This window comes from Phoxinus phoxinus, assembly GCF_949152265.1.
Source record: "Phoxinus phoxinus genome assembly, chromosome: 9".
Classification (NCBI taxonomy): Eukaryota; Metazoa; Chordata; class Actinopteri; order Cypriniformes; family Leuciscidae; genus Phoxinus; species Phoxinus phoxinus.
In genome coordinates, this window is record NC_136884.1 from 9,650,529 (window position 1) to 9,673,199 (window position 22,671).

The 22,671-nt window shown below is 38.1% G+C and overlaps 2 protein-coding genes and 1 long non-coding RNA gene across 17 annotated transcripts in view; 2 read left to right on the forward strand and 1 right to left on the reverse strand.

The window, feature by feature from the left end:
- The window catches only part of abcc9 (ATP-binding cassette, sub-family C (CFTR/MRP), member 9), a 36,895-nt gene extending 19,945 nt beyond the window's left edge, over window positions 1–16,950 (forward strand). For 5 of the 15 annotated variants that reach the window (XM_079622820.1, XM_079622828.1, XM_079622829.1 and 2 more), the window contains 20 exons: window positions 442–526; window positions 688–768; window positions 1,579–1,716; window positions 1,829–1,954; window positions 2,474–2,573; window positions 2,652–3,177; window positions 3,249–3,318; window positions 3,518–3,675; window positions 4,319–4,411; window positions 4,846–4,948; window positions 6,071–6,172; window positions 6,294–6,414; window positions 7,411–7,541; window positions 8,045–8,123; window positions 9,539–9,647; window positions 12,033–12,136; window positions 12,350–12,483; window positions 13,274–13,336; window positions 13,862–14,045; window positions 15,294–16,948. In XM_079622820.1, the coding sequence (XP_079478946.1) occupies window positions 442–526; window positions 688–768; window positions 1,579–1,716; window positions 1,829–1,954; window positions 2,474–2,573; window positions 2,652–3,177; window positions 3,249–3,318; window positions 3,518–3,675; window positions 4,319–4,411; window positions 4,846–4,948; window positions 6,071–6,172; window positions 6,294–6,414; window positions 7,411–7,541; window positions 8,045–8,123; window positions 9,539–9,647; window positions 12,033–12,136; window positions 12,350–12,483; window positions 13,274–13,336; window positions 13,862–13,999 (2,461 nt within the window). In that variant the 3' untranslated portion in view covers window positions 14,000–14,045; window positions 15,294–16,948. Of the gene's footprint in view, window positions 1–441; window positions 527–687; window positions 769–1,578; window positions 1,717–1,828; window positions 1,955–2,473; window positions 2,574–2,651; window positions 3,178–3,248; window positions 3,319–3,517; window positions 3,676–4,318; window positions 4,412–4,845; window positions 4,949–6,070; window positions 6,173–6,293; window positions 6,415–7,410; window positions 7,542–8,044; window positions 8,124–9,538; window positions 9,648–12,032; window positions 12,137–12,349; window positions 12,484–13,273; window positions 13,337–13,861; window positions 14,046–14,526; window positions 14,652–15,293 lie in introns of all 15 variants that reach the window. The other 10 variants (XM_079622832.1, XM_079622822.1, XM_079622823.1 and 7 more) reach the window with 5 other exon arrangements.
- On the reverse strand, window positions 279–22,552 carry LOC307003950. Its single transcript, XR_013798894.1, has 4 exons — window positions 22,460–22,552; window positions 15,039–15,102; window positions 8,024–8,221; window positions 279–1,770 (listed from the first exon to the last, which is right to left on the reverse strand). It is a non-coding gene; the product is annotated as an uncharacterized lncRNA (long non-coding RNA).
- On the forward strand, window positions 18,233–20,982 carry kcnj8 (potassium inwardly rectifying channel subfamily J member 8). Its single transcript, XM_079623787.1, has 2 exons — window positions 18,233–18,887; window positions 19,767–20,982. The coding sequence occupies exons 1-2, from the start codon at window positions 18,538–18,540 to the stop codon at window positions 20,665–20,667; spliced, it is 1,251 nt and encodes a 416-aa protein (XP_079479913.1). The 5' UTR covers window positions 18,233–18,537; the 3' UTR covers window positions 20,668–20,982.
- Window positions 22,553–22,671: the final 119 nt, after the last annotated feature.

Here is a 22,671-nt window from a genome sequence, read left to right on the forward strand (position 1 = left end):
CATTAACATTCCCTTAACCTTTCCGCAATCATCCTGTAACAATACATAAATGGTTAAGCATTCTGATAAAGAATGCCCACTTTTCACCATCCTTGATAAAATTAGTTTCTTATTGAATATCCATTTTCACTTGGAAATGTGAATGGAGATTAACGTCGACTTTAAAGTCAAAATGATCGGAACTTGCCATTGTGTCTTGTAACAGCACTTTGATTTTAAATCAGTCAGCACTCACACTGACGTTTTCAAGTTTAGTGGTTTTTTTTTTTTTTTTTTTTACAGCGTTCAGGGCTAGACCTTAACTATAATAAAACTCTCTGTGGAAACTCCGGGTCATGACATTGTTCATTTTAACTCCCTCAAGATCTCATGTTCAAGATTCCTACCCTTTGGTTTTTGAGGAAACTTTTTTTATGTTTAAACTCTAAATCTCTCGGACAGATACAAAGCGGTGATTGATGCCTGCTCGCTTCAACCAGATATCGACCTCCTTCCTTTTGGAGACCAGACTGAAATCGGAGAGCGGGTAAGAAAGGACAGCTCACTGTGTCTGGGCTTGAGACCAGCTCTCTGACCTCAGCTGCTGTGATACTAATCAAATAAAAACTTGTTATTGAGACTACCATGATGTTACACTATGTCATCAGAATCAAAATTAATTTGTGTTTGTGTGTTGTAATCCGACAGGGTATTAATCTCAGTGGTGGTCAGAGACAACGGATCTGTGTGGCCAGAGCTCTGTACCAGAACACCAACATAGTTTTCCTGGTAGGAACCAACTTTTCCAATACAGATAACTTCCCAATAGGGTCTTACCTCCACCCTCCAGAAGTGATATGCCACACGTCTGAGATGTTATGAATGACCGCAGCTTTTAATTCAATTTCAGAGGTACTCCCAGAAGAGATTTCTTAACTGACACATGATAGCACAGGGTACGTTGTGGCAGCAATAGCAGAAAACACAGTTAAGTGTAAGGGCTGTTATTGGATTACTGTACATAACTACACACCCTTCTGGACAGGATCATGAATTCATTCCATTCCAATTACCATTCCTTGGAATGACGTTATGTCTCACATCCTAGTGAGTCAATAGGGTTGATTTAGTGTCATTTTGGGTCAATCGGGAAGTGATTTAAGCAAATATAAAGCGCATTTAATTACTATTGAAAAGTTGCTCTCTGCTTTTGAATGGCTTTCTGTACTGATCATTTTCAGACTCAGAGATGGGAATTTTCTATTTACGCTCTTAAAAAAGGTTATTTATTGGACTCTATATGGTTCCATAAAGAACCTTTACCATCCTTGGAAACATGGAAAGGTTCTTTATAATGGAAAAAAAGCTCTTTGGGGAACTCAAAATACTTCTTCTATAGCATCGCTGTGAAAATTCCCTTTTGGAACCTTTATTTTTAAGAGTATAATGTTGTCTCAAGTTGAAACAAACATCAAGCAAAGCTGAATTAACCCTGGTTTCTTATATTAAATAGGGGTTCCTAAATGTCTATATCTATTTCTGCAGTCTCATATTGAATTGAATTTGAGTTAACCTGGTTTTGGGTTTGCTTACCTATAGGATGACCCGTTCTCTGCCCTGGACATCCACCTCAGTGATCATCTGATGCAGGAGGGGATACTCAAGTTCCTTCAGGACGACAAACGGACATTGGTCTTGGTCACTCATAAGCTGCAGTACCTCATCCATGCTGACTGGGTAACTGCTTTGCTGATTGATGATCTTATTTTGAGGCTGGTTCTTCACGATACTCTGAAAAAGGGAACCAAAAACAAATGGCTTTGACTGTCTTACTTTCTCTGTGTGGTAGATAATAGCCATGAAGGACGGTTCAGTGCTGAGAGAGGGGACATTAAAGGATATCCAGACTCATGATGTGGAACTCTACGAGCACTGGAAGACCCTGATGAACAGACATGACCAAGAGCTTGAAAAGGTCCTTCACCTTTAAATCCCAGCTCTGCTACCAGTGTTTAACAGCAACAAGAGGCTGGGTTAAATTTCCTCAATGAAATTCTTAATGAAAATGTTATTCCGTGATAATAAAAGAGAGATTAAAAAAAACCCCATTATATTGACAATTAAACTATTTTAAATAGCATACTGTTGATAAAAAAATATGAGAACATTTAAATTTTGACTGAATTTAAAGGATATATTTCTTAATAGACAAAAACTAATGGCTGGAATACATTGCATGACTTTTTAAAATCTGTACAGATTAGAATCTTTGTCCATCATACACAGCACGATTTACTGTGAGATCTGTGAACTCCAACTGCCCAAAATCTGCAGCCCAAAATAAAAAAATCTGCAGACTGGCTAAGAGTTTCACCGTTGACTACCGTTGCAGACTGCAAATTGTAGAAAAAATCTGGGCAAAAGATTCTGTAACAAATTAATACTGAACAGACACCAGTATTGAAAAAGTTGAATTTCTGTTGCATTGTTTTAGGAGACCGAACTGGAAAGTCAGACCACTCTGGAGAGGAAGAACCTGAGGAGAGCGTTCTATTCCAGAGAGGCGAAGAGCCAGATTGACGATGAGGATGAAGGTAAATGTTTACATTTCAGCACAGCCTTTTTCCATTTGGAAAAACCTGTCTTGGACACCTTCTTTTTCCATTCCATAGAGGAGGAGGTGGAGGAGGATGAAGACGACAACATGTCCACCACCACCAGCCGCCGTTCTAAGATCCCATGGAAGATGTGCTGTCGCTACCTTTCCTCAGGTGGCTTCCTCATGGTCTTCCTGATGGTGGCGTCCAAGTTGGCCAAGCACTCAGTTATGGTAGCCATTGACTATTGGCTAGCAGCTTGGACGTCCTCAAACCCGCTTAACCCAATTGTTGCAGATTCTTTTGTCAACGCAACCAATTACACAAAGAACTATGATGCCACACAGATCGCAGAGGTGACGCACAACTGCTGTTTCCCCTTTGAAATGTTGTCTTTCATATACTACTTTGTAGTTATTCTAAAGTGGAGTTCTTTGCATGTTTTACAGCATCGTTCCTACGTGCCGGTGTTTATTATCCTGTGCGGGGCTGCGATAGCACTCTGCCTTATCACTTCCTTAACTGTAGAGTTTCTTGGAGTAGCTGCAGCCACAAACCTCCATCATGACCTCCTCAACAAGATCATTCATGCTCCCATCAGGTACTTACTCAATATTATGAATCGACTCAACCAAAATGTCATTATAAATTATTCTTTTACACCATTGTTAGATTCTTTGACGTCACCCCGCTTGGACAAATCCTGAACCGTTTCTCAGCGGACACCAACATCATCGATCAGGTGAGAAAAAGACTGACAGAAAGAGATCTGTTTGAAGTGTCAAGTACGTCTCTTTCATTTTAACCCTATTGAGACGAGCTTTGGGTTTCCACACAAACTTGTGACCTCCGTCCTACTGTAGTCAACATTATTGTATTAATGAGATGAGGAATATGGCATATGTGTGCTAATGTGCGACTTTTTCGTTCTATCTCCACAGCACATTCCCCCGACACTAGAGTCTCTCACTCGCTCCACTCTACTCTGTCTCTCTGCAATTGGGGTCATTGCATCCGTCACCCCTGCTTTCCTCATCGCACTGGTGCCCCTCGCTGTAGCCTTCTACTTCATCCAGAAGTACTTTCGGGTTGCTTCCAAGTAAGTAGTTCACTGAACAATGATTTAACTCAAAATAATAGTGAACAGTGGTTCCAAAGGTTGGAAACATGTTATCTCTACTTTGTATTGATAAACTTGAATTGAGTAAACCCAACTCAACTTAGACATGTCAAAATAACTTGATTGAATAAAGTTCATTAATCAAAAATGTCATAACTGGGCTTCTCTCTGGTGACGAATGATGGACTTCTCCAATCCTTTAGTTAATTTAAACCCTGCCCTTTTCTTACAATCGTCAGCAAGCACGTATTCGTTTTTTTTTTTGTGCAACGCCCACATCTCAAAATCCAATCAACAATCAATAAATATAGAACCCTGCACCAAATTTTTCCTTTTTACAAAAAACGGCTTTGTCTGTAGTGTAACACTTCACGTGAAATTTGACTATTAAAAAATCTATTAAAAAAAGTTGAAATCCCAGTATTACAGAAGTATATACCATTGTTTAGCAAACTTGGAGCCCATGATAGTTCTGTCTTGCAATGTGTATAGAGTAATTGCTAAAATCAGTTTTGCAATAAAGATTTTGAAAGACATTTTTACTTCCAAAACCCGACTAAGCTCTATTGACTCTCTCTCTCTCTATCTCTCTGTCTGCTGTTTTTTTCTTTTTCTCCTTCAGAGATCTGCAAGATCTCGATGACTCCACTCAACTGCCTCTTCTCTGTCATTTCTCTGAGACTGCAGAAGGCCTCACCACCATCCGAGCATTCAGGTCAGTGTATCTAGACTTTTCTGAAAGCACATGACTGTTTGAATAACCCACATTTTCTCTTTTCCTCTGTTCCCCTGACTGGATGCAGAACTAAGCAGCTGCATATGAGTTAAAATAATTAAATATGTCTTTATGATACAAAATCATTTTTGTGCAATATCAGCCGTGCAGAATTGATGCAGTCTCAGTGGCTCCAGGACATTTCTTATAAACACATGGTGAACATTCAACCATCCTTGACTTAAAGTAATCCGAAAAGAAACATTTAAATATTAAGCTTGTATCTCCTCTGTTAAGTCTCCAGAGTGTTTATATGAATGAAATGAACACTCTCATCCTTCACAGCTGTGTTGCTGTTTAGCTGTAGTCGGTCACGGTTCTGTATCACGCACTAAATGGTTTTGACTCACATAGTAAAAGGTCTCTGTTTCCAGGCATGAGGCTCGCTTTAAGCAGCGGATGTTGGAGCTAACTGACACCAACAACACAGCCTACCTATTTCTCTCTGCTGCCAACCGGTGGCTGGAGGTCAGAACTGTAAGTAAAGTGCCACATGCTGATGATCGCCTTGAGTTTTTAGATTTCAGAGATGGTGGATCTGAAGATAGAAATATTAGGAATGTCAAAAGTAGCAAGTTGATAGTAAAACACTACCAGTCATATTGCACCGTCTTGTCGATTTATTAATGTTAATTACATTAATTAAATCACATTCAACATGTCTTAAATGAAAGTAAATTACACAACGGAACACAAAAACAACAACACAAAAAGACTTTACTTGAATAATTATAACTTGATGTAGAAATATTAACAATATCAAGACAATTCGTGACTATTTTACATTTTGCCGAGATAATTCTAATTAATTCATATGATCCCATTCTTAGGTTTTCGTACAATCTGCTTATGCCCACTAAGGGTTAGGTTTTGGGGCAGAGCTTCATGCTTACTTTTTATTTTATTTTAATCGTACGTTTTTGTATGAATTCTATCATATGAATTCCATGCGAAAATCACATCTTATAAAATAGTTACGTTTTCTCAAGAGATTGGGTTGGAAGTACTCTTATTGAAAATTATTATTTATTTTTTTTAAAGCTACATATTGTAATCTCTATTTGATGATTTTCTCATTCAACAGAATAATTACTTTGAATGATCTTTTGGGGGTAATTTCCATTAATTAGATGAATTAAGGTGCTCTACGTGTTTTTTTAGGCCAAAACATTTTTTGTCACATACAGCAAACATCTCCTCACTATATCCGCTAGCTGCCTGTTACCTAAACACACTGTAAAAAGAACGAAAAAAAACGCGGTCTCTGTAGACAGCCCAGGCTCCACAAACGGCAACAAAAACAAAATGCGCTAACCCGCACCATGAAACATAACAAACTGTTCCAGCCAATAACCGACAAGAAGGATTTGGGGGGTTAGTGCGCGGATGAGGAGGAGGGAGGGTCTAGCTAGCCTCCGAACGCCAACATGAAGTGATGTCCCAACATCACTTAGAGCACCTTTAATTGCCACATTGTGTAATTAATTAGATAAAAAATGCAAATTGCTTGACAGCCCTAATTAACAGTATATTGCTATCAACAAGTAAATCTGTGGTATCTTCAAAACCTATATAATACCATTTGTATTTTCCTCTCAGGATTATCTGGGTGCTGTGATTGTCCTCACTGCAGCAGTGGCTGCTATCTGGACCTCATCTCAGTCTGGTCAGGTTGGACTGGGTCTAACCTATGCCCTCACTGTGAGTTTAAACACAGTTTTACTGAATTTCTAGCATGCAACAGTGGTCATCAGGTTTATCTCAGTGATAAAATTGTAAAAAATTAAAAAAAGTTAATGTCCTCAACGTGCTTTTTGTTAAGGTGACAAATTACTTGAACTGGGTGGTGAGGAATCTGGCAGACCTGGAGGTCCAGATGGCTGCAGTAAAGAAGGTCAACAGCTTCCTGAGCACAGAATCTGAGAACTATGAGGGATCCATGGGTAATAAATCCTTTTCTGACTCATTTAGTACTTTTCTAGTAGAATAATACCAGAGTTTTATTTAGTTTCTAAATGAAGACCTACAGTGCTAGATAAAAACACATATTTCTGGCTTCCTGGCATCCAAAGCGCTTCTACATGTGCATTTCCTCACATTTTAGTGCATTAGGACAGAGCGACCTGACATTAACCACTGAGAGCATCATGAAAGGACGTTTAGTACATCAAAACACTCGAAGCAGGAAAGACCTGAGAAAAATGAGTTTTAGCAATAGCCTGTTAGCGCCGCTGTTAGCCGCAAGCAATCGCTCATTCTCCATCTCCTTGTCAGTGACATAATGGAAAAAACTGAGTTGGATAGTGGTCGTCACGTGACAAAACGTTGACATTTGGACACCATATATAGCTGTGTTAATTGTAGCTTGTTAAAGTGCTCACTTGTAGTGTTCTGGGTTTTTTGTTGCCATTGATGTATCAGTGTTATGTCTACTTTCACTCTCCTCAGATAAAGTCATGTGTGGCGGCGGCACTTAATCCACTGACTGGCCAGGAAAGAACATTCTGTAGCTAACCTTTCTGTAAACCGAATTCTATCCAAAAACATGCTTTACCACAATAATAAATGGTCTTTTTTCCCCACTTAAAAACATTTTACGCCTAAAGACATAAAAAGCCTAGTACTTTTGAAATATTGTGCACTCACATGAAGTTGTGCCTCCAGACACATCCGGTGGCCCAGATAAGCTATTTTAGTTTACATAAAGTTGGGGTCAATATAGGGGGCCCTTTATGATGGCCACCATTGTCAAGATCACATGACCTGTCAGATGTGTCAGTTTTGCTATATTTTATCTTCTAACGGTTATAGCATGAGGAGACTGGTATCAGTGTTGAATATATGGAATGGTAACCTAAATCCAGATCAAATCCTTTCATTCACTTTAATTTGTTGGCCACCTCACAATCATTCTCTTCCTGGTTTTTATGTGATTTCAGATGTCTCCCAGGTACCGGAAGACTGGCCACAGCATGGCGAAATAAAGATCCATGATCTGTGTGTCCGTTACGACTCCTTGTTAAAACCTGTCCTCAAACACGTCAATGCCCATATCAACCCTGGGCAGAAGGTACACACACCAACTTACAACTCTCTAAAAAAAGTGATTTTTCTCCCCCTTTATTACCTTCATATTTTCCTCCAACCGAAGCTGTCAAAGAGCATTCGGCGGTCCTGATACCGATCGACCTGTTGTAGCACATGTACCACTCAGTTGTGGTTGTGTCACAGTGGCGTTACTTTTCTCGCTGCGCTGTCAAACCACAGTTATTTTCTGCCTGAATACCGACTATACGGTGCAGCAAAATCTTTCAGCTCATCAGAATTCAGAATCTTTCAGAATTCCATCCTCAGCTTTTGTCTTTATCAGTCTAACTTGTTTTTTAGAAGTGCCCTGGCTCACAATATACGAGTACGACAGCACAGATGGCTTACTTGTGACATGGGAACTGTAAATTGTCCTCACTAGTTTGTGTAATTTAGGAGAGAAGCAGCCCTGAATGTGTTTATACAAAAGCAATCTGAAAATGTCAAGCTGTGTAAAGCTCTCACATGTTGTTCTCACTTTTGCAGGTGGGCATCTGTGGTAGAACAGGCAGTGGAAAGTCTTCGCTGTCTCTGGCCTTCTTCAACATGGTGGATGTTTTCGAAGGTAGGTCTTCTTCCAAGTCTCCATTTAATACAACATTATGGTTCACTGAGAATTACAGCGCTTAGAAGTACTGTATGTCAAGCCCGCCGCTGGGGAGACTAAATAAGAATAAGAGAGAGAATAAAAAAGGAGTTAGGAAATATGAAAGAAAAGCCATGGACTTCTATGATAAAGCTATTTTAATGTCCTCAGCTGCTAAGCCCAGAAACATTTCTTTTTTCGCCCGTGTTGTTTGTTCTGTTACCAAATGGTTACTGTCACTTTGACAAGCAGCCATGATGTCATATTTACACATTAAACATATCTGTTTAGTCTTACTGTCATTATTGACAGATATATATATTTTTCTAACCTGGATGATTGCTTTATCTGTAGTAAAATATTAAACAGAATGCGTTTAAAAAATACTTAATATAAATCATGCTATGTACAGTATTATTTAGGACAATGTTCACTAATGCATTTGTAAATGCAAAATATTGCATTTCCTCTACATTAAAAAACGATAAAGGACAAAAACTTTTATTTTTTAGTAATTGAATCAGTTTTAGGGTATTGTTTTTATTATAAACAAAAACAAAAACACTAGATATAACAGTCACGGTTATTTTCTTCAAGAGTTTTATCATATTATCCAGCGTGCAGCAATAACTTCATGTTTCTCTTGGCCAAAATAAATCTTTAGCCCAAATCAAACAGTTCTTGCAGCTTTGTGCACATGAGCAGTCTGTTAAATCAGAAGAGCACAGACCGTGTCCATATAAAGCTAAAATAAAAATCTTAATAGCTTGTTTGGTCTTCGGGTATTCACAGTCCACTATGTATTAAAGTCAAGTTACTGTAAACTGACCTGAACATCCAAAACTAATAGAAAACAATCCTTTATTCGGGGAAGAGGAAAAAATGTTAGTGATTAGTTTGAGATTTTGTGAGGAGCTAAATATAGCTATATCTTATAAAGCTAGATGTGTTAGATATCTAGGTTGTTGAAGCATAACATAGACTAGCACTTAATATTGATATTTAATGGAAAGTGTTTAATGTGCTGTAACTGATCGCCATTTCTTTTTACAATTTTAAACACCTTTTCCCCCCTTTTTTTACTTAATTTTAAATAGTTTAACAAATTTATTTTACAAATGTTCAATATATCTCAATTCATATGAGCTAAATATAAAATATAAACCAGTGTGGTTATGGTTAACTAAAACTATTAAAAATTATTTATGTTAATTAAAATAAGGCTGCAATAAAATAAAACAATATAACCTAAAATAAAAATAAATGAAAGTTAGTTTAAAAATAGTTTTTTTTTAAATAGTAAAAATTACTATAACCTCAACTAAAATTATAATAAATAATAAATAAATAAGCTAGTTCAAAACCTGTGTATATCATCTTTTGTTTTGCATTAGGAAAGATTGTTATTGATGGCATTGACATCTGCAAGCTTCCACTACAAACCCTGAGATCCCGTCTGTCAATCATCCTACAGGATCCAGTGCTGTTTAGCGGCTCCATCCGGTAAACACACGCAAACATGCTCGCTCAAACATACAAACAGACACACAGATACATTTGTATCTGCGTAACGCATGCACCTCACACTGAGGCTAAACTGACCCAAACAGACAAGACCAGGGACAATAAACACTCACTTCCTGCCTGACATTTTTAATCAGAAGTTCTGTATAAACACAGATCATTTACAAAACACAGGGAACCCTGGAATTATGTGACATAGGGGGCATTCCACTTTATTGGCATTGCATAATTATGCTGTTTTCAGAATAAGCTTTACATTCTTATACATTTAGTATTTTGTTTCTTTCAAACACTGTGAAGTATTTCTTTCACTGGATATTCAACCAGTGAGTCCTCAGCTCCAAGCTTGTTTGAACTTCTCACGGATACTAAGTGTCATGTTTGTTTCCGAAGACAGTGAGCATATGGGGTTTGTTTAAATAGGCCGCCATGGGATAAGGAAGAAAATAAAACTGAACCACCATCACAAGTCATCTGGGAATGGTTTTGGGCAAACTGTTGTCATGACAATGTTTATATGAAGCAGGCCTAATGGATCATTGGGCCCAGGAGACAGAGCGTACGAGTTATTGGTACAGCAAATCTTTTCTTGATTTTAATTTTGGAAAACACAGGCAGGACATAAAAGAAGAAGCTGTGGTTGGAAGCCATTTCCCAGTGTGTTAAAACGGATGTGAACATGGGTTCATTAGTATTGCCTCTTATGGTCATTTGGGAGCATTAACACAATGTCCCTTGAGTTTGTTATTGATTTAAAGGGATAGTTCATCCAAAAAAAATTATTCTGTCACATTTTAGTCAACCTGATGATGCTCCAATCCCACATCTTTCTTACATGGGACAAGAAAATAGATATTTTGAAGAATGTCCAAGCTGCTTTTTTCCATACAGTGAAAGTGAATGGTGACTGGGGTTGTTGAGTGCCTAAAAAGCTCTCCAATCTCATTCATGTTCATGTACACTACTGTTCAAAACTTGGGCTCAGTCTCTTATACTCACCAGTGCTGCATTTATTTGACCCGAAAATGTCATCAGTAATATTGTGAAATATTATTACAATTTAAAGTAACTGTTTTCTATTTTGAACATTCTTAAAATGGAATTTATTCCTGTGATGGCAAAGCTAAATAATCAGCATCATTACTTCAGTCACATGATCCTTCAGAAATCTGCTGATTTTGGTGCTCAGGAAACATTTCTGATTATTATCAATGTTTGAAACAGTTATGATGCTTATTATTTTTTGTAAAAAACATAATAAAAATTTTTCCAGGGATCATTGAAGTATAGAAATTTAAAAAGAACAGAATTTATTAGATTTCTATACTATTAAAATAAAACTTAATAAAAATAAAAAAAACATTCTATAAATGTATTTACTGTCACTTTTGATCAGTTTAATGCATCCTTGGCTTACTGATCTTACTGATCCCAAAACTGTGAATAGTAATGTACATTCAGACAGCATGTGTCAAAAAGTCAGTGATGATTGGTGACAAGTCACTTGATAAACCATTGCAATTGCGACTGTGTGCAATGCGACTGCAATTACCTTATCTCTGTTATATTTGCAATGTTATCTCATATTTTGCTCTTCATAGTCTATTTATAAACGCATTCTTTAACCAGAACTACTGTTACAGTCACGAGCGAAAACAAAAACAGCATTCAACTTTGTCCCTCAGTCCCTCAACTAAAATTAAATGATACTAAACCCGCCAGTGGCTGGTGGCAAATCGGTGTCTTAGCGAGTTAGTCATTGAATCATTCAGTCAGACGATTAGTTCGAAACGGCTGATTCATTTAGGGACAAAGCAGAAGTGAGTGAGTGAGTGAGTCATTCATTCGAACGATTCAAAAACGGGGGTTCATTCAGTAACGAAACTGAAACTGCTACTCAGAGACACGCAATGGCTCTACTTTTTTTAACTATTTTCGTTGGCAAACTAGAGTAAAAACAGACTAAAATGTACAGTAAGTCTCCTAATAGCCTTTTAACGTATTGTTTATTGAATTGTGGTATAAAATCAATGTCACATTTGCAACAATGCTGATATTCAGGAAAACAGCACTTTTGCTTGTGTGACATGGCTTAAAAATGATAAAAACGGTGACTTCTTTTGCACCATATATTGGTTTTTGGAAACATTGTTATTCATTTTGGTGGCATTTTTGCCCTAAGCCCCCGTTAATTTCCCCCCGGGGAGCTGGGGGGGTTTTTCGAGCGCAAGTGGAGGCCCTTTCTGTTGCGATTCCCCGTTTCAAGTGAAATGGGTGAACCATAGCGAAGGCCGCTACTGAGGATGAATATATGATGATAGTTTTCATTTTGAGTGAACTAAATGTGAATGTGTGCATTTTTAGGTTAAATCTTGACCCCGAGTGCACTTGCACTGATGACAGGCTTTGGGAAGCGCTTGAAATCGCCCAGTTAAAGAACATGGTGAAAGCACTCCCTGGAGGATTGGGTAAGAATGATACTTTCCAACTGTTCAATGCTTATCAGGATTGTTTCACATTATAATGTCAGTCACCTCATAATTTTGACGCTGACTGGAAATTCATTAAATTGAAAAGCTGGAGTTTTCTGACCTTTTCATTTAGTTGTATTCAGTGAAAAGTGATATTTTGTAAATCTAAACAGCTGTAAAGCATCATGCTATGTGTATGTCTTCTCCCAGATGCTGTGGTAACAGAAGGAGGGGAGAACTTCAGCGTGGGACAGAGACAGCTTTTCTGTCTCGCACGGGCCTTTGTTCGCAAAAGCAGCATCCTAATCATGGACGAGGCGACAGCTTCTATAGACATGGCCACGGTACAACCACATCTATGGAAGCCTGTTTCTGCCACACAAGAAAAAAAATCATGCTTTAATAAATCATAATTATGATATACTACATCATAATTATACGATTTTCCCCCGGTTAAGCCTAGTCCCAGACTAAAATGCCTGTTTGAGGCGTTTTAAATGAAAGAACTTGCACTGCCATATCTTAAAATACATCAGTGCTATTGTTTTGTCTCAAGATGCACACCAGTAATATTCTTTTATAAGGCATGTTTATAAAAGCTACTTAGTCCTAAGTGAACTAATCCTGGTTGAATCTTAGCCTTGTCTGCAGTGAAACCAGGCCATTAACTCACAATTATGACTTTTTAAGTCAAAGGGATAAAATGTCATGAAATGGTTAAGAGATGATCATAGTTATGTATAATAATTAGTTTTGCATAATTAATAATTACTCATTTTTATTTTATAATTTTAACTTTTATGTCAATTTTGACTTTTTACCACAAAATTATGGCATGGTTTTTTCTTAGGTGGTAAAAAATAGGCTTCCATATACTGTACATCAATTACATTTTGTTTAACTTGGATTTATTTATATATATATATAAAAACTCAACACAATTACTTCAATGATGTGACGTATTGTAGAGTAAAACATATTAAGAAAAACAATATTGTGAGTTGATTGGATTGTATCAAAGTAAATAAGGTCAATTTTGATTTCATCGTGACTTTAAGACATTTTGAATCCATGAATACTGTTGAAAAAAGAAGAAGTTTGGTACTAAAAATTATTTTGTGGCAAATTCAACAGGAAAATATTCTTCAGAAAGTGGTGATGACTGCATTTGCTGATCGGACGGTTGTCACCATAGCGGTAAGTTACCCTATATCTACCTTTTTTTTTTTTGCTGGTCTTTATGAAAATACAGGCACAGAAATATTCAAAACAATACAGAAATACACCTTTAAAGGAATAAGGACTGTTAATATTTGCCAGGCTTTGACATCTTAACTCCTTTTTCTGTTTTCGACTTCTACTTCTAATAACTGACAATCAGTTTACTATCAATATCTTGCTATTAACATATTGCATCATATGTATAAGCCTGCAGCCACTGTAGTCTGACGTTTTTACTTTAAACTGTCATTCGGAGCCACAGATACACAAAAAAGGTCTTTCGGCCTCTGTTTGTGTCACTTAAAACGCATCCAGTAAAAAAATAAACAGAAAAACTGTTTTAAAGCACCACAGAACAACATTGAGCTTTAAATAACTGCATGTTCTCTCTCTGCTGCTGTGTTTGCTACACTTTCGTCACATTTTCTTCTCCTCACCCGTATCCCCTTTTCCCCTCTCTTTCTTCTCCTTTGTCCACCCATCTCTCTTCCTCTGACACAGCACCTGGTTTCCTCCATCTTGGAGGCGGAGCAGGTGCTGGTGTTTTCCTCTGGGATTCTGGTAGAGAACGACAGTGCTTCTAACCTCTTGACGCAGGAAGACAGCCTCTTCAGCATCTTAGTCCGGACACACAAGTAACCGTGCTTTGGCTCCGCCCCCTTGGTACCTACGCACTGGTTCATTGGTTGGTAACCAAGAGCTACCTATGTGTGCTTCCCTATTAGATCATTTTAGCTCACAGCCACTAACCCTATTCTAAAGCAGGTTGACTGTCACATCACAACAATGTTCAAACTTTCATGACTTTTATTTTGAAATGTATTATATTTATGTGCTTCCTTTGCTTCATGCGTTTCCTTTGCTTCATGTGTCATGTTCTGATTGGTTCCCTTTACCTCATGTGTCTTGTTTCCGTAGTCTGCTGTCTAGCTTTCTGGAACGTTAATCCTAAAGTAAACGTAGCGATGCTACTGCTGGGTACTTGATGTTACAGCAATTTTCCACAGCATGAAGTTAAAATCTTATGGATTTATGAATGAACCGCTATTTTTTAAATCTTCCCAGTCTGACATTTGTTATGACATCTACATCAAACATTACAATGCTCATGACTTTAGTTAACTCTACTAGTAAATCCTCTTCACCAGAAAATTACTCTTCAACAGCAATGCCATAGAATTCTAAAGATGGCATATATGGACTAATGACTAACAAGACACACGTGAAAGAAATCAAGACAATGAACTACCACATGACAAGACCATAAACCAATGAGAACAAGACACATGAGGTAAGGAATCACATGAGGGAACAGGGACAAGAAACATGACAAGAAACATAACTATTGAATTTCAAAATAAAAGACATGAAAACATAAACATGAAATAAAACCTAAAACAGATGTGACAGACTAGTATTTGACTAGCATTTTTTGAACATGAAGGTTACATTTATGTTAAAATGTATATGAAAGTGTATATTCTTTTTTAAAATAATATATTAGGTGTTTGAACTGGTCGCCATTTATTTTTCACAATTGTTAATAACCTTTTAGCTTTTTTGCTGTTCACGTACACAGTCTTGTGGTATGAAAAATTAATTTTTAAAAGTATAAATAGCCACAATAAAGATAAGATAAGCCTGTTTTTTTTGGGAATATGACATAAAATGCTCTTACCTGAGAGATATCAATGGAATGGGTCTCCTAAGAAAACATGGCTCTGGCTTTTTAACAGCAGGGTCTGTAAAACAAAACAAACAAAAATTAAGTCGGTATGCTTTTTTAGCTTGATATTTTACTCTGATTACAGAAACCTGCAGTGACTTGAGCAACAAAAAAATGGATAAGTTAAACGTAATTTCAGCAGCTAAGGTGTTGTTTTAATCAAAATGCATTTGCACACATCTGCCTGAGTGTGCCTGTTTTCCACAGCATCGTGTCCACACTATCCTGACGGCTGATCTAGTCATTGTGATGAAAAGGGGAAGCATCATGGAGTACGGAAAACCAGAGATTCTCATGGAACAAGAGGACAGCTTGTTTGCATCCTTTGTCAAAGCCGACATGTAGATCCACTCATCTCCATCACCACATCAGTTTATACCACTTTTGGCCTTATAAACAAATAGCAGCCATTTTATTGCCAATGCATTGGCGCAGTCGCACAGGCATCGGAAAGGACTACACATGGACTCTGAACTGTTATCTTTTTATATGAACCCCTATCACAGTATATTGGACTCTTTTTTAGCATTTTGTTACCTTACCGGTCTTTTTCTAAGTAATGACATGTGTACTCTGAAATGTTTTAGCAATAAGTATTTATCTACTGTGTTTTGACTAGTACAAACACTGTACGGAGCATGTCTGTCCTGTTGAGGCCTGACGCTCTTGTCTGTCTGTCTGAAGTGCATTGCTGATACAGATTTAAGGGAGGGAGGACGAATATCGCCGGCTCCCCAAAAGCACTCTTGAGAGAATCGCGAGCCCTCACTTTCTGGGGAGTCCTGCCATGTCCACCAGATCAACCCTAATGTGTTATTCACACATATATACAAAACTGATCCTATTTTATATTTTCTACTGTATTCCTCTTATGCAAATTACTTAACCAAAAGCTTATTTTCAGGGGTTTTAACATTTTAAACATTTGCTCCTAAACAAAAAGACAACTAGGGTGAATTTCACGAAAACTATCAAAAAATGCGCAGGTCATTTTTCAAATTAAATTTTAAAATATGGACCATTCCACTTTTCTTTGAAATATGATTTTTATGATTTTAAAATTAAAATGTAATTTTTAGGACACTTGCTTTTACTTTATGCAATATATATTGAGGTGAAATTATGATTTGGCCATTTTTCTCATGAGGCTCACCCTATAACCCAATTTAAAAACACACGCTATAAAAGGTGCATTGTCGTTTTAAGATAGGCCTACACTTTTTCAAGTACACTACAAGTTAAAATATCATGTTTGTTTCCTTCATTTCCCTTTAATGGAGTGCCAGTCTCTACCCTCACATCACTTTTACCTTTTAACCTTCAGCTTTCTGTATTTGAACGCTCTGCTTTCTGTAAGTCACAGCCAAAGATGATCTAAACAATAGCCTGCAAGTGACTCTTTGTCCCAGCAGTCAAATGATGCATTGCTGTAACCACTGTGGGAAATCTTTCTGTTCATTGGACACTAACTGTCAGGGCCGGTGATTTGATGAATATTTGCGGTGAGCTGTGATGTCACACTTCAGCAGTGATATTCCAGTAACTTGTGAATCCAACCATGTGCGTAAAACAGCAGCTGACACACTTTACACACTCCGGTGATGTGTAAACACCACGTCAAACTTCACTGCGAGCCAACAGCAACACATTTCAGTCTGTTATATCAAATACACTCGAAGTTTATTGCAATTACTGCAAATTTCAGGTACTTGCATGCTAGTCATGATAGACTGTTTTAAATGTACATATGTAATTAAAATGGCTTTTGTACCATGCACATTTAACTGCATTATAATGTGTGCCTAACTTCCTTCTTTTTTACACATGAAATGAAAATAAAATTTGCTTTGTGTGTTTACTTATCTCTATTGAGTGCCATTGCATACTTTTAAGCAAAATGTAAAACAATTACTAAACAGAAAACTATTCATCAAATAGCAAAAATGTAAAAAGGAACATATAGGCCTACAAAAATAGTTCACATTTATGGTGCTCAATTCTACAAACAAGCCTACATTAAAATAATGAAATTGATTTATTATTAAACTAATGAGATCCCTCACACATATGAAGATCTTGTATTACCTTTCAGTCACTTGTTTAGCAGAAAATAGTTTGCTACACAGCGCCCCCTTTTGTTCACATTTTCGCTATTTCCGTTTTGATGACAAAGGCTCCTAAATATGATATCTTGCCCCATTCCTATTATATGGGCAGCTATATATTCTTATATACAGAAAACCATTTATAATGTGTGAAAAACATATTAAGGCTAAATATAACATTTAAATAACTGCCTTTTAAATTGTGAAAACGCACTGAAGCCAAAGAAAACTATAGCATTCAGTTCAGTGTATGTTTGATCCTTTTCTTAGGATAATGTTAGATGTTTAAGCCTGAAGAGAAATATTTTTGATTTTATATTTATGTAGCGCTTTTCACAATAAATATCACTCCAAATAAGTTTTACAGAGAATATTACAGTGAGCAGCCTAAAACAACAGTGGAAAGACTCCATAGAAAAGATAGACAGATTCAAACTATTCTTAAAAAGATGCACGTCTCATAGAAGAAAAGATAATCATTATTTTTGCAAACTATGTGCATTTGTTTATTATTATTATTATTAGTATTATTTCTTACTGTTAAAAGGGCTTTCTACTTCGGTATAAAACATTCAAGATTAATCTGATGATTTCGACCTGTCCTCAGAAAAGCATAATAAAACAATAATAGGAATTTCAGTAAATGTGTGTCGAATATTTACCCCTAAAACAAGTTTAAAAGTTTATGGTAAAATATTTACTCTCTAGCGCCCTCTTGCGGCCCTCTAGGAGTCTCCGGATCCCAGTTTGAAACCCCTTGCATTCTTACAATAACATTAAATCACTTTGCAGAACTATGTAGATAGATACACACATTCAAATTTATTTGACACATTTGACACATTTTTTTAAATGTCCTGACCTGCAATTATTTTGTGGCATATATGTCCTTTTTGTTAATGTTATACTGTATGAACTCCATGTTACATCGATTTGTATGATTTAGTATATTATTTTTTTCCAATCTACAAAATAAGGGTGGATATAAATAATGCAATTTTTTAAAGAACTTTTAAAAGACTCCTCTCCAGGCGGGTGAGTGTTTCTCAGAGGCAGCGGGACAGTCATCATGTACCGCCCATGTGCGTCAAGCGCGCTGCACAATCATCATTAAGATACTTTTTTGAAGACTTTTAGCGGTACGTGATGTGTGTTCTGCTCTTTATGTAGTGTTTATTCTATGAACTCACACAAGAACACAGATTAAGATCTGATAGATGTAAAAACGGTATTTTCTTTAGTTTGTGCTACTTCAGTGGAGTTGGGCAGGATGGTTATTAAACTGGAACTGCGCGTTTGAGAGGCTTTATTCCTGAGCGTCTGCAGTGACATGCCCATGCCCAATAATGTTGCCGCGTAAAAGCATCATTCCTGAGGAGTTCGCGCTACCGGCGCTCGTGTCGCGGATTCCCCGCAAGCCCGTGTTCAGGGACCGGGTGAACAAAGCGCGCTTCATCGCCAAGAGCGGCGCGTGTAACCTGGCCAACAAGAACATCCGCGAGCAGGGCAGATTCCTGCAGGACGTCTTCACTACTCTGGTGGATCTCAAATGGCGTTTCACGCTGGTTATTTTCACCATGACGTTCCTGTGCAGCTGGCTGCTGTTCGCTATGGGTTGGTGGCTGGTGGCGTTTGCGCACGGGGATCTGGACACTAACAGTAAACCTGTCATAGACCAATGTGTCACCAATGTCAAGTAAGTGTGCTCAAGTCATTTTGGTCAATGGCAAAATGATGTTAAGGAACAGACATCAGAAGAGTCTGATTTGACGTTCGTGCAGAATGCAGATGGAGACTAATGATGTTCAGACTTTCCAAACATGTCTATGAATCAGATTTATCATGGCAATAATGACTGGAATTATTGTTAATTAGTAAATGCAGTAAGTTAAAAAGTTTAAAAGTAGCCTACAGAATAAAGCAGATCTTGTTGAAAATGAAATATGGAAAATAATAAAGAATAAGAAATCGTTCTTCTTCATTCTTGCAAATGTTTTTACATTTATACATTTTAAAATAGTAATTGTATAAGTAAAACTTATTAGAAGAGATCATTCTTCATTCTTGCATAAATATTATTACATTTAGCCTATACAATTTATACAAATAAAATAATATTTATAAAATAATGATATTAGATTATACCATTATTTATTTTATAAATACATATGCATTTATAATTCAAACCTTATAATGACTGAAACTATCTAAAATATTTATTTTAAATAAAGTTTAAATAAATATTTTTGATTCTTTAAGGTATTATTTCACATTATAGATATTAATTTTAAAAATCAAGTTGAAAAATGTCAAACTGAGATACGTGTGTGTGTGTGTGTGTGTGTGTGTGTGTGTGTGTGTGTGTGTGTAGACCTAGTCTTTCGTAGTTATAAAGAAAACACATTCAAAAATAATAATTAAAATTTAGAATTGACAACTGATGTGTGTTATATTGAAGTAATTAAAGAAGTCCTGATATTGGATAGTATTGAGAAAAGACTAGGTTGTTTTGTTCTATGATATAAACTTATTTCTATCATAGGAGCCTAAAACTGTGACTCCTCTTGTTTTCCAGCTCTTTCACCTCTGCCTTCCTCTTCTCCATCGAGGTGCAGGTGACGATAGGTTTCGGAGGGCGTATGATAACGGAGCAGTGTACGGCAGCCATCACCATGCTCATATTACAGAACATCATCGGCCTGATAATAAACGCCGTCATGCTGGGCTGCATCTTCATGAAGACGGCCCAGTCCCACCGGCGCGCCGAGACCCTCATCTTCAGCCGGCACGCCGTCATCGCCGTACGCAACAACCGCCTGTGCTTCATGGTCCGGGTGGGAGACCTGCGCAAAAGCATGATCATCAATGCCGCCGTGCGCCTCCAGGTGGTCCGAAAGACCACCACGCCGGAGGGCGAGATCATACCCATCCACCAGATCGACGTCCAGACCGAGAGCGTGGTGGCCAGCAACAGCATCTTCCTGTTAGCGCCTCTGATCATCTGTCACGTCATCGATAAGGACAGTCCCCTGTACGACCTCTCAGCGATGGAGCTGCAGTGTAGTGACCTGGAGGTCATCGTGATCCTGGAAGGTGTTGTGGAAACCACGGGCATCACCACTCAGGCTCGCACCTCGTACGTGACCGAGGAGATCCAGTGGGGCCACCGCTTCTTGCCTATAGTGGCCGAAGAAGAGGGCTTGTACTCGGTGGACTACTCGAAGTTCGGGAACACGGTCAAAGTGGCCACGCCGCAGTGCAGCGCCCGCGAGCTGGACGAGAAGCCCTCCATCCTCATCCAGACGCTCCAGAAGAGCGAGCTGTCGCACCAGAACTCCTTGCGCAAGAGGAACTCCATGCGGCGGAACAACTCCATGCGCAAGAGCAACTCCATGCGCCGTAACAATTCGGCACTCGCCGTGCCCAAAGTGCAGTTCCTCACCCCCGAGGGGGAATCAAATCTAGCGGTCACATGACAAATGGCCTTGCTAGCGCTTTTCATCTGTCTTTCTTTAAGTCCTTGTCATGCTCTTTTCTATGTTCTCTTCTGTTCCTTGATCATATATGATGTTGCAACGTGAGGCATTTATGACACTATAATGGATGCTTTTCTATAATTTTTGATCTTCAAATAATGTGTAATTTCAAAGAACTCAACAAAGTATATTAATTAGGCTAATGATCACAGCATTGTACTAGGACAAAATGGTTCGCACTTAATTCAACTTGACTGTTTTTCATTTGTTCTGTAATAAATGGTATGTGCTCAATAAAGCTTCTGGTTTCCTCTCTGGGATTTTTATTTCAATTAGCTTGAATGTAACCTAATGCATGAATTAAGTTTATCAATAAAGCTGAAATGATACAAGAAAATAATCAAGTGCAGAACAGTGAACATGTAGAGTAACTGAAACTGACCAACTGACTAGGTGAAACTTGCATGTAAGAATGATTGTGATGCTGATTCGTGCTGGTAACACCTTCAAGTGTTCGTGGCGACCTCTGGTGGTGAACTAGTAAAACTGCATGTGTGGCGGCCTCTGGTGGTGAACTAGTAAAACTGCATGTGTGGCGGCCTCTGGTGGTGAACTAGTAAAACTGCATGTGTGGCGGCCTCTGGTGGTGAACTAGTAAAACTGCATGTGTGGCGGCCTCTGGTGGTGAACTAGTAAAACTGCATGTGTGGCGGCCTCTGGTGGTGAACTAGTAAAACTGCATGTGTGGCGGCCTCTGGTGGTGACTAGTAAAACTGCATGTGTGGCGGCCTCTGGTGGTGAACTAGTAAAACTGCATGTGTGGCGGCCTCTGGTGGTGAACTAGTAAAACTGCATGTGTGGCGGCCTCTGGTGGTGTGCGTGTCGTGTGCTGTGGAATTACATCCTCAAACTTCCTCACTGCGTTTAGCAAGAGCATCTCAAACGTGAAACGTCGATTATCTAAGAGTAAGGCAGGTAAACATCATACGACTGTTGATGTTCATTTGCTTGATGTTTGTGTTATGTATAATTAAGAACTGGCTAAGTCGAATGTTTAGTGAGGATGATAAATGTATCAAAAGTTAACGCTCTGAACTGCTTAAACGAGTAATTACGTACGTTCAGAATAACATTGTTAGAATAATCACACGATATGAATATAAGTTACATTCTACCAGGTTTTATATTGTATCCAACATTTTTATATACGTAACGTTAATGTTAGGCATGAAATGCCAATTGCAAGCTAATGGATCATCAGCTGCAACAACTCGAAGGATAATTTGTCCCACTTTACCGGCGAATTTGATGTTTAATTCGCTTTTAACGATTGTTAATAACATTTGCTCAATTTTAATCAGCTTTGCCAACTTAAGATGTTATAGTCAATGGGTAATCATTATTTTAAGAGAGTAAATACCGCCCTCTGGTGGTCACTTGCAGTTTTGACAATAAAGCAGTTTGCACATTTATAGATGTGATAAAGAAACGAAGGATCACTGCATGTGCACTGCCACTGACTGCAGAGAAAAAATACTTTTATCTACGCGTGTGCATGTATGTAAAAAAGTATGTTCGTAAAGAATTTGAGGCACTTTTTTCCGCGTATGCTTGAAAACTGCTGTATATCCCAGCATGCACTGCGCGAGAGTAACCAATAGTCTATATTTGTGTTCAAAACTTACATGAAAACACATATTTTTCACGACTTACTTTTGCTGCAGCATTTCGATTACATATCCCAGTCCATTGCGACCCTGTTCGCGCGATAGGGAACAGTAAACACACTTACCGTTGATGAAACTCCTGTGTTGTTCGATCAGGTTCCCTCTCTGGCCGTTGGTACGTCAGCTTTGCGCAGTGGCAGTATCGTAGCCTATGAGGTTTATCCGAGGCGCGATTATTGCTAATTGAAAACTTTACCCAATACCCCGCCGTGACGACTTGAAATATAGTCGGCACTGGCAATTTTTGACGGTCTCTACGGAGACTGATCATACTGGT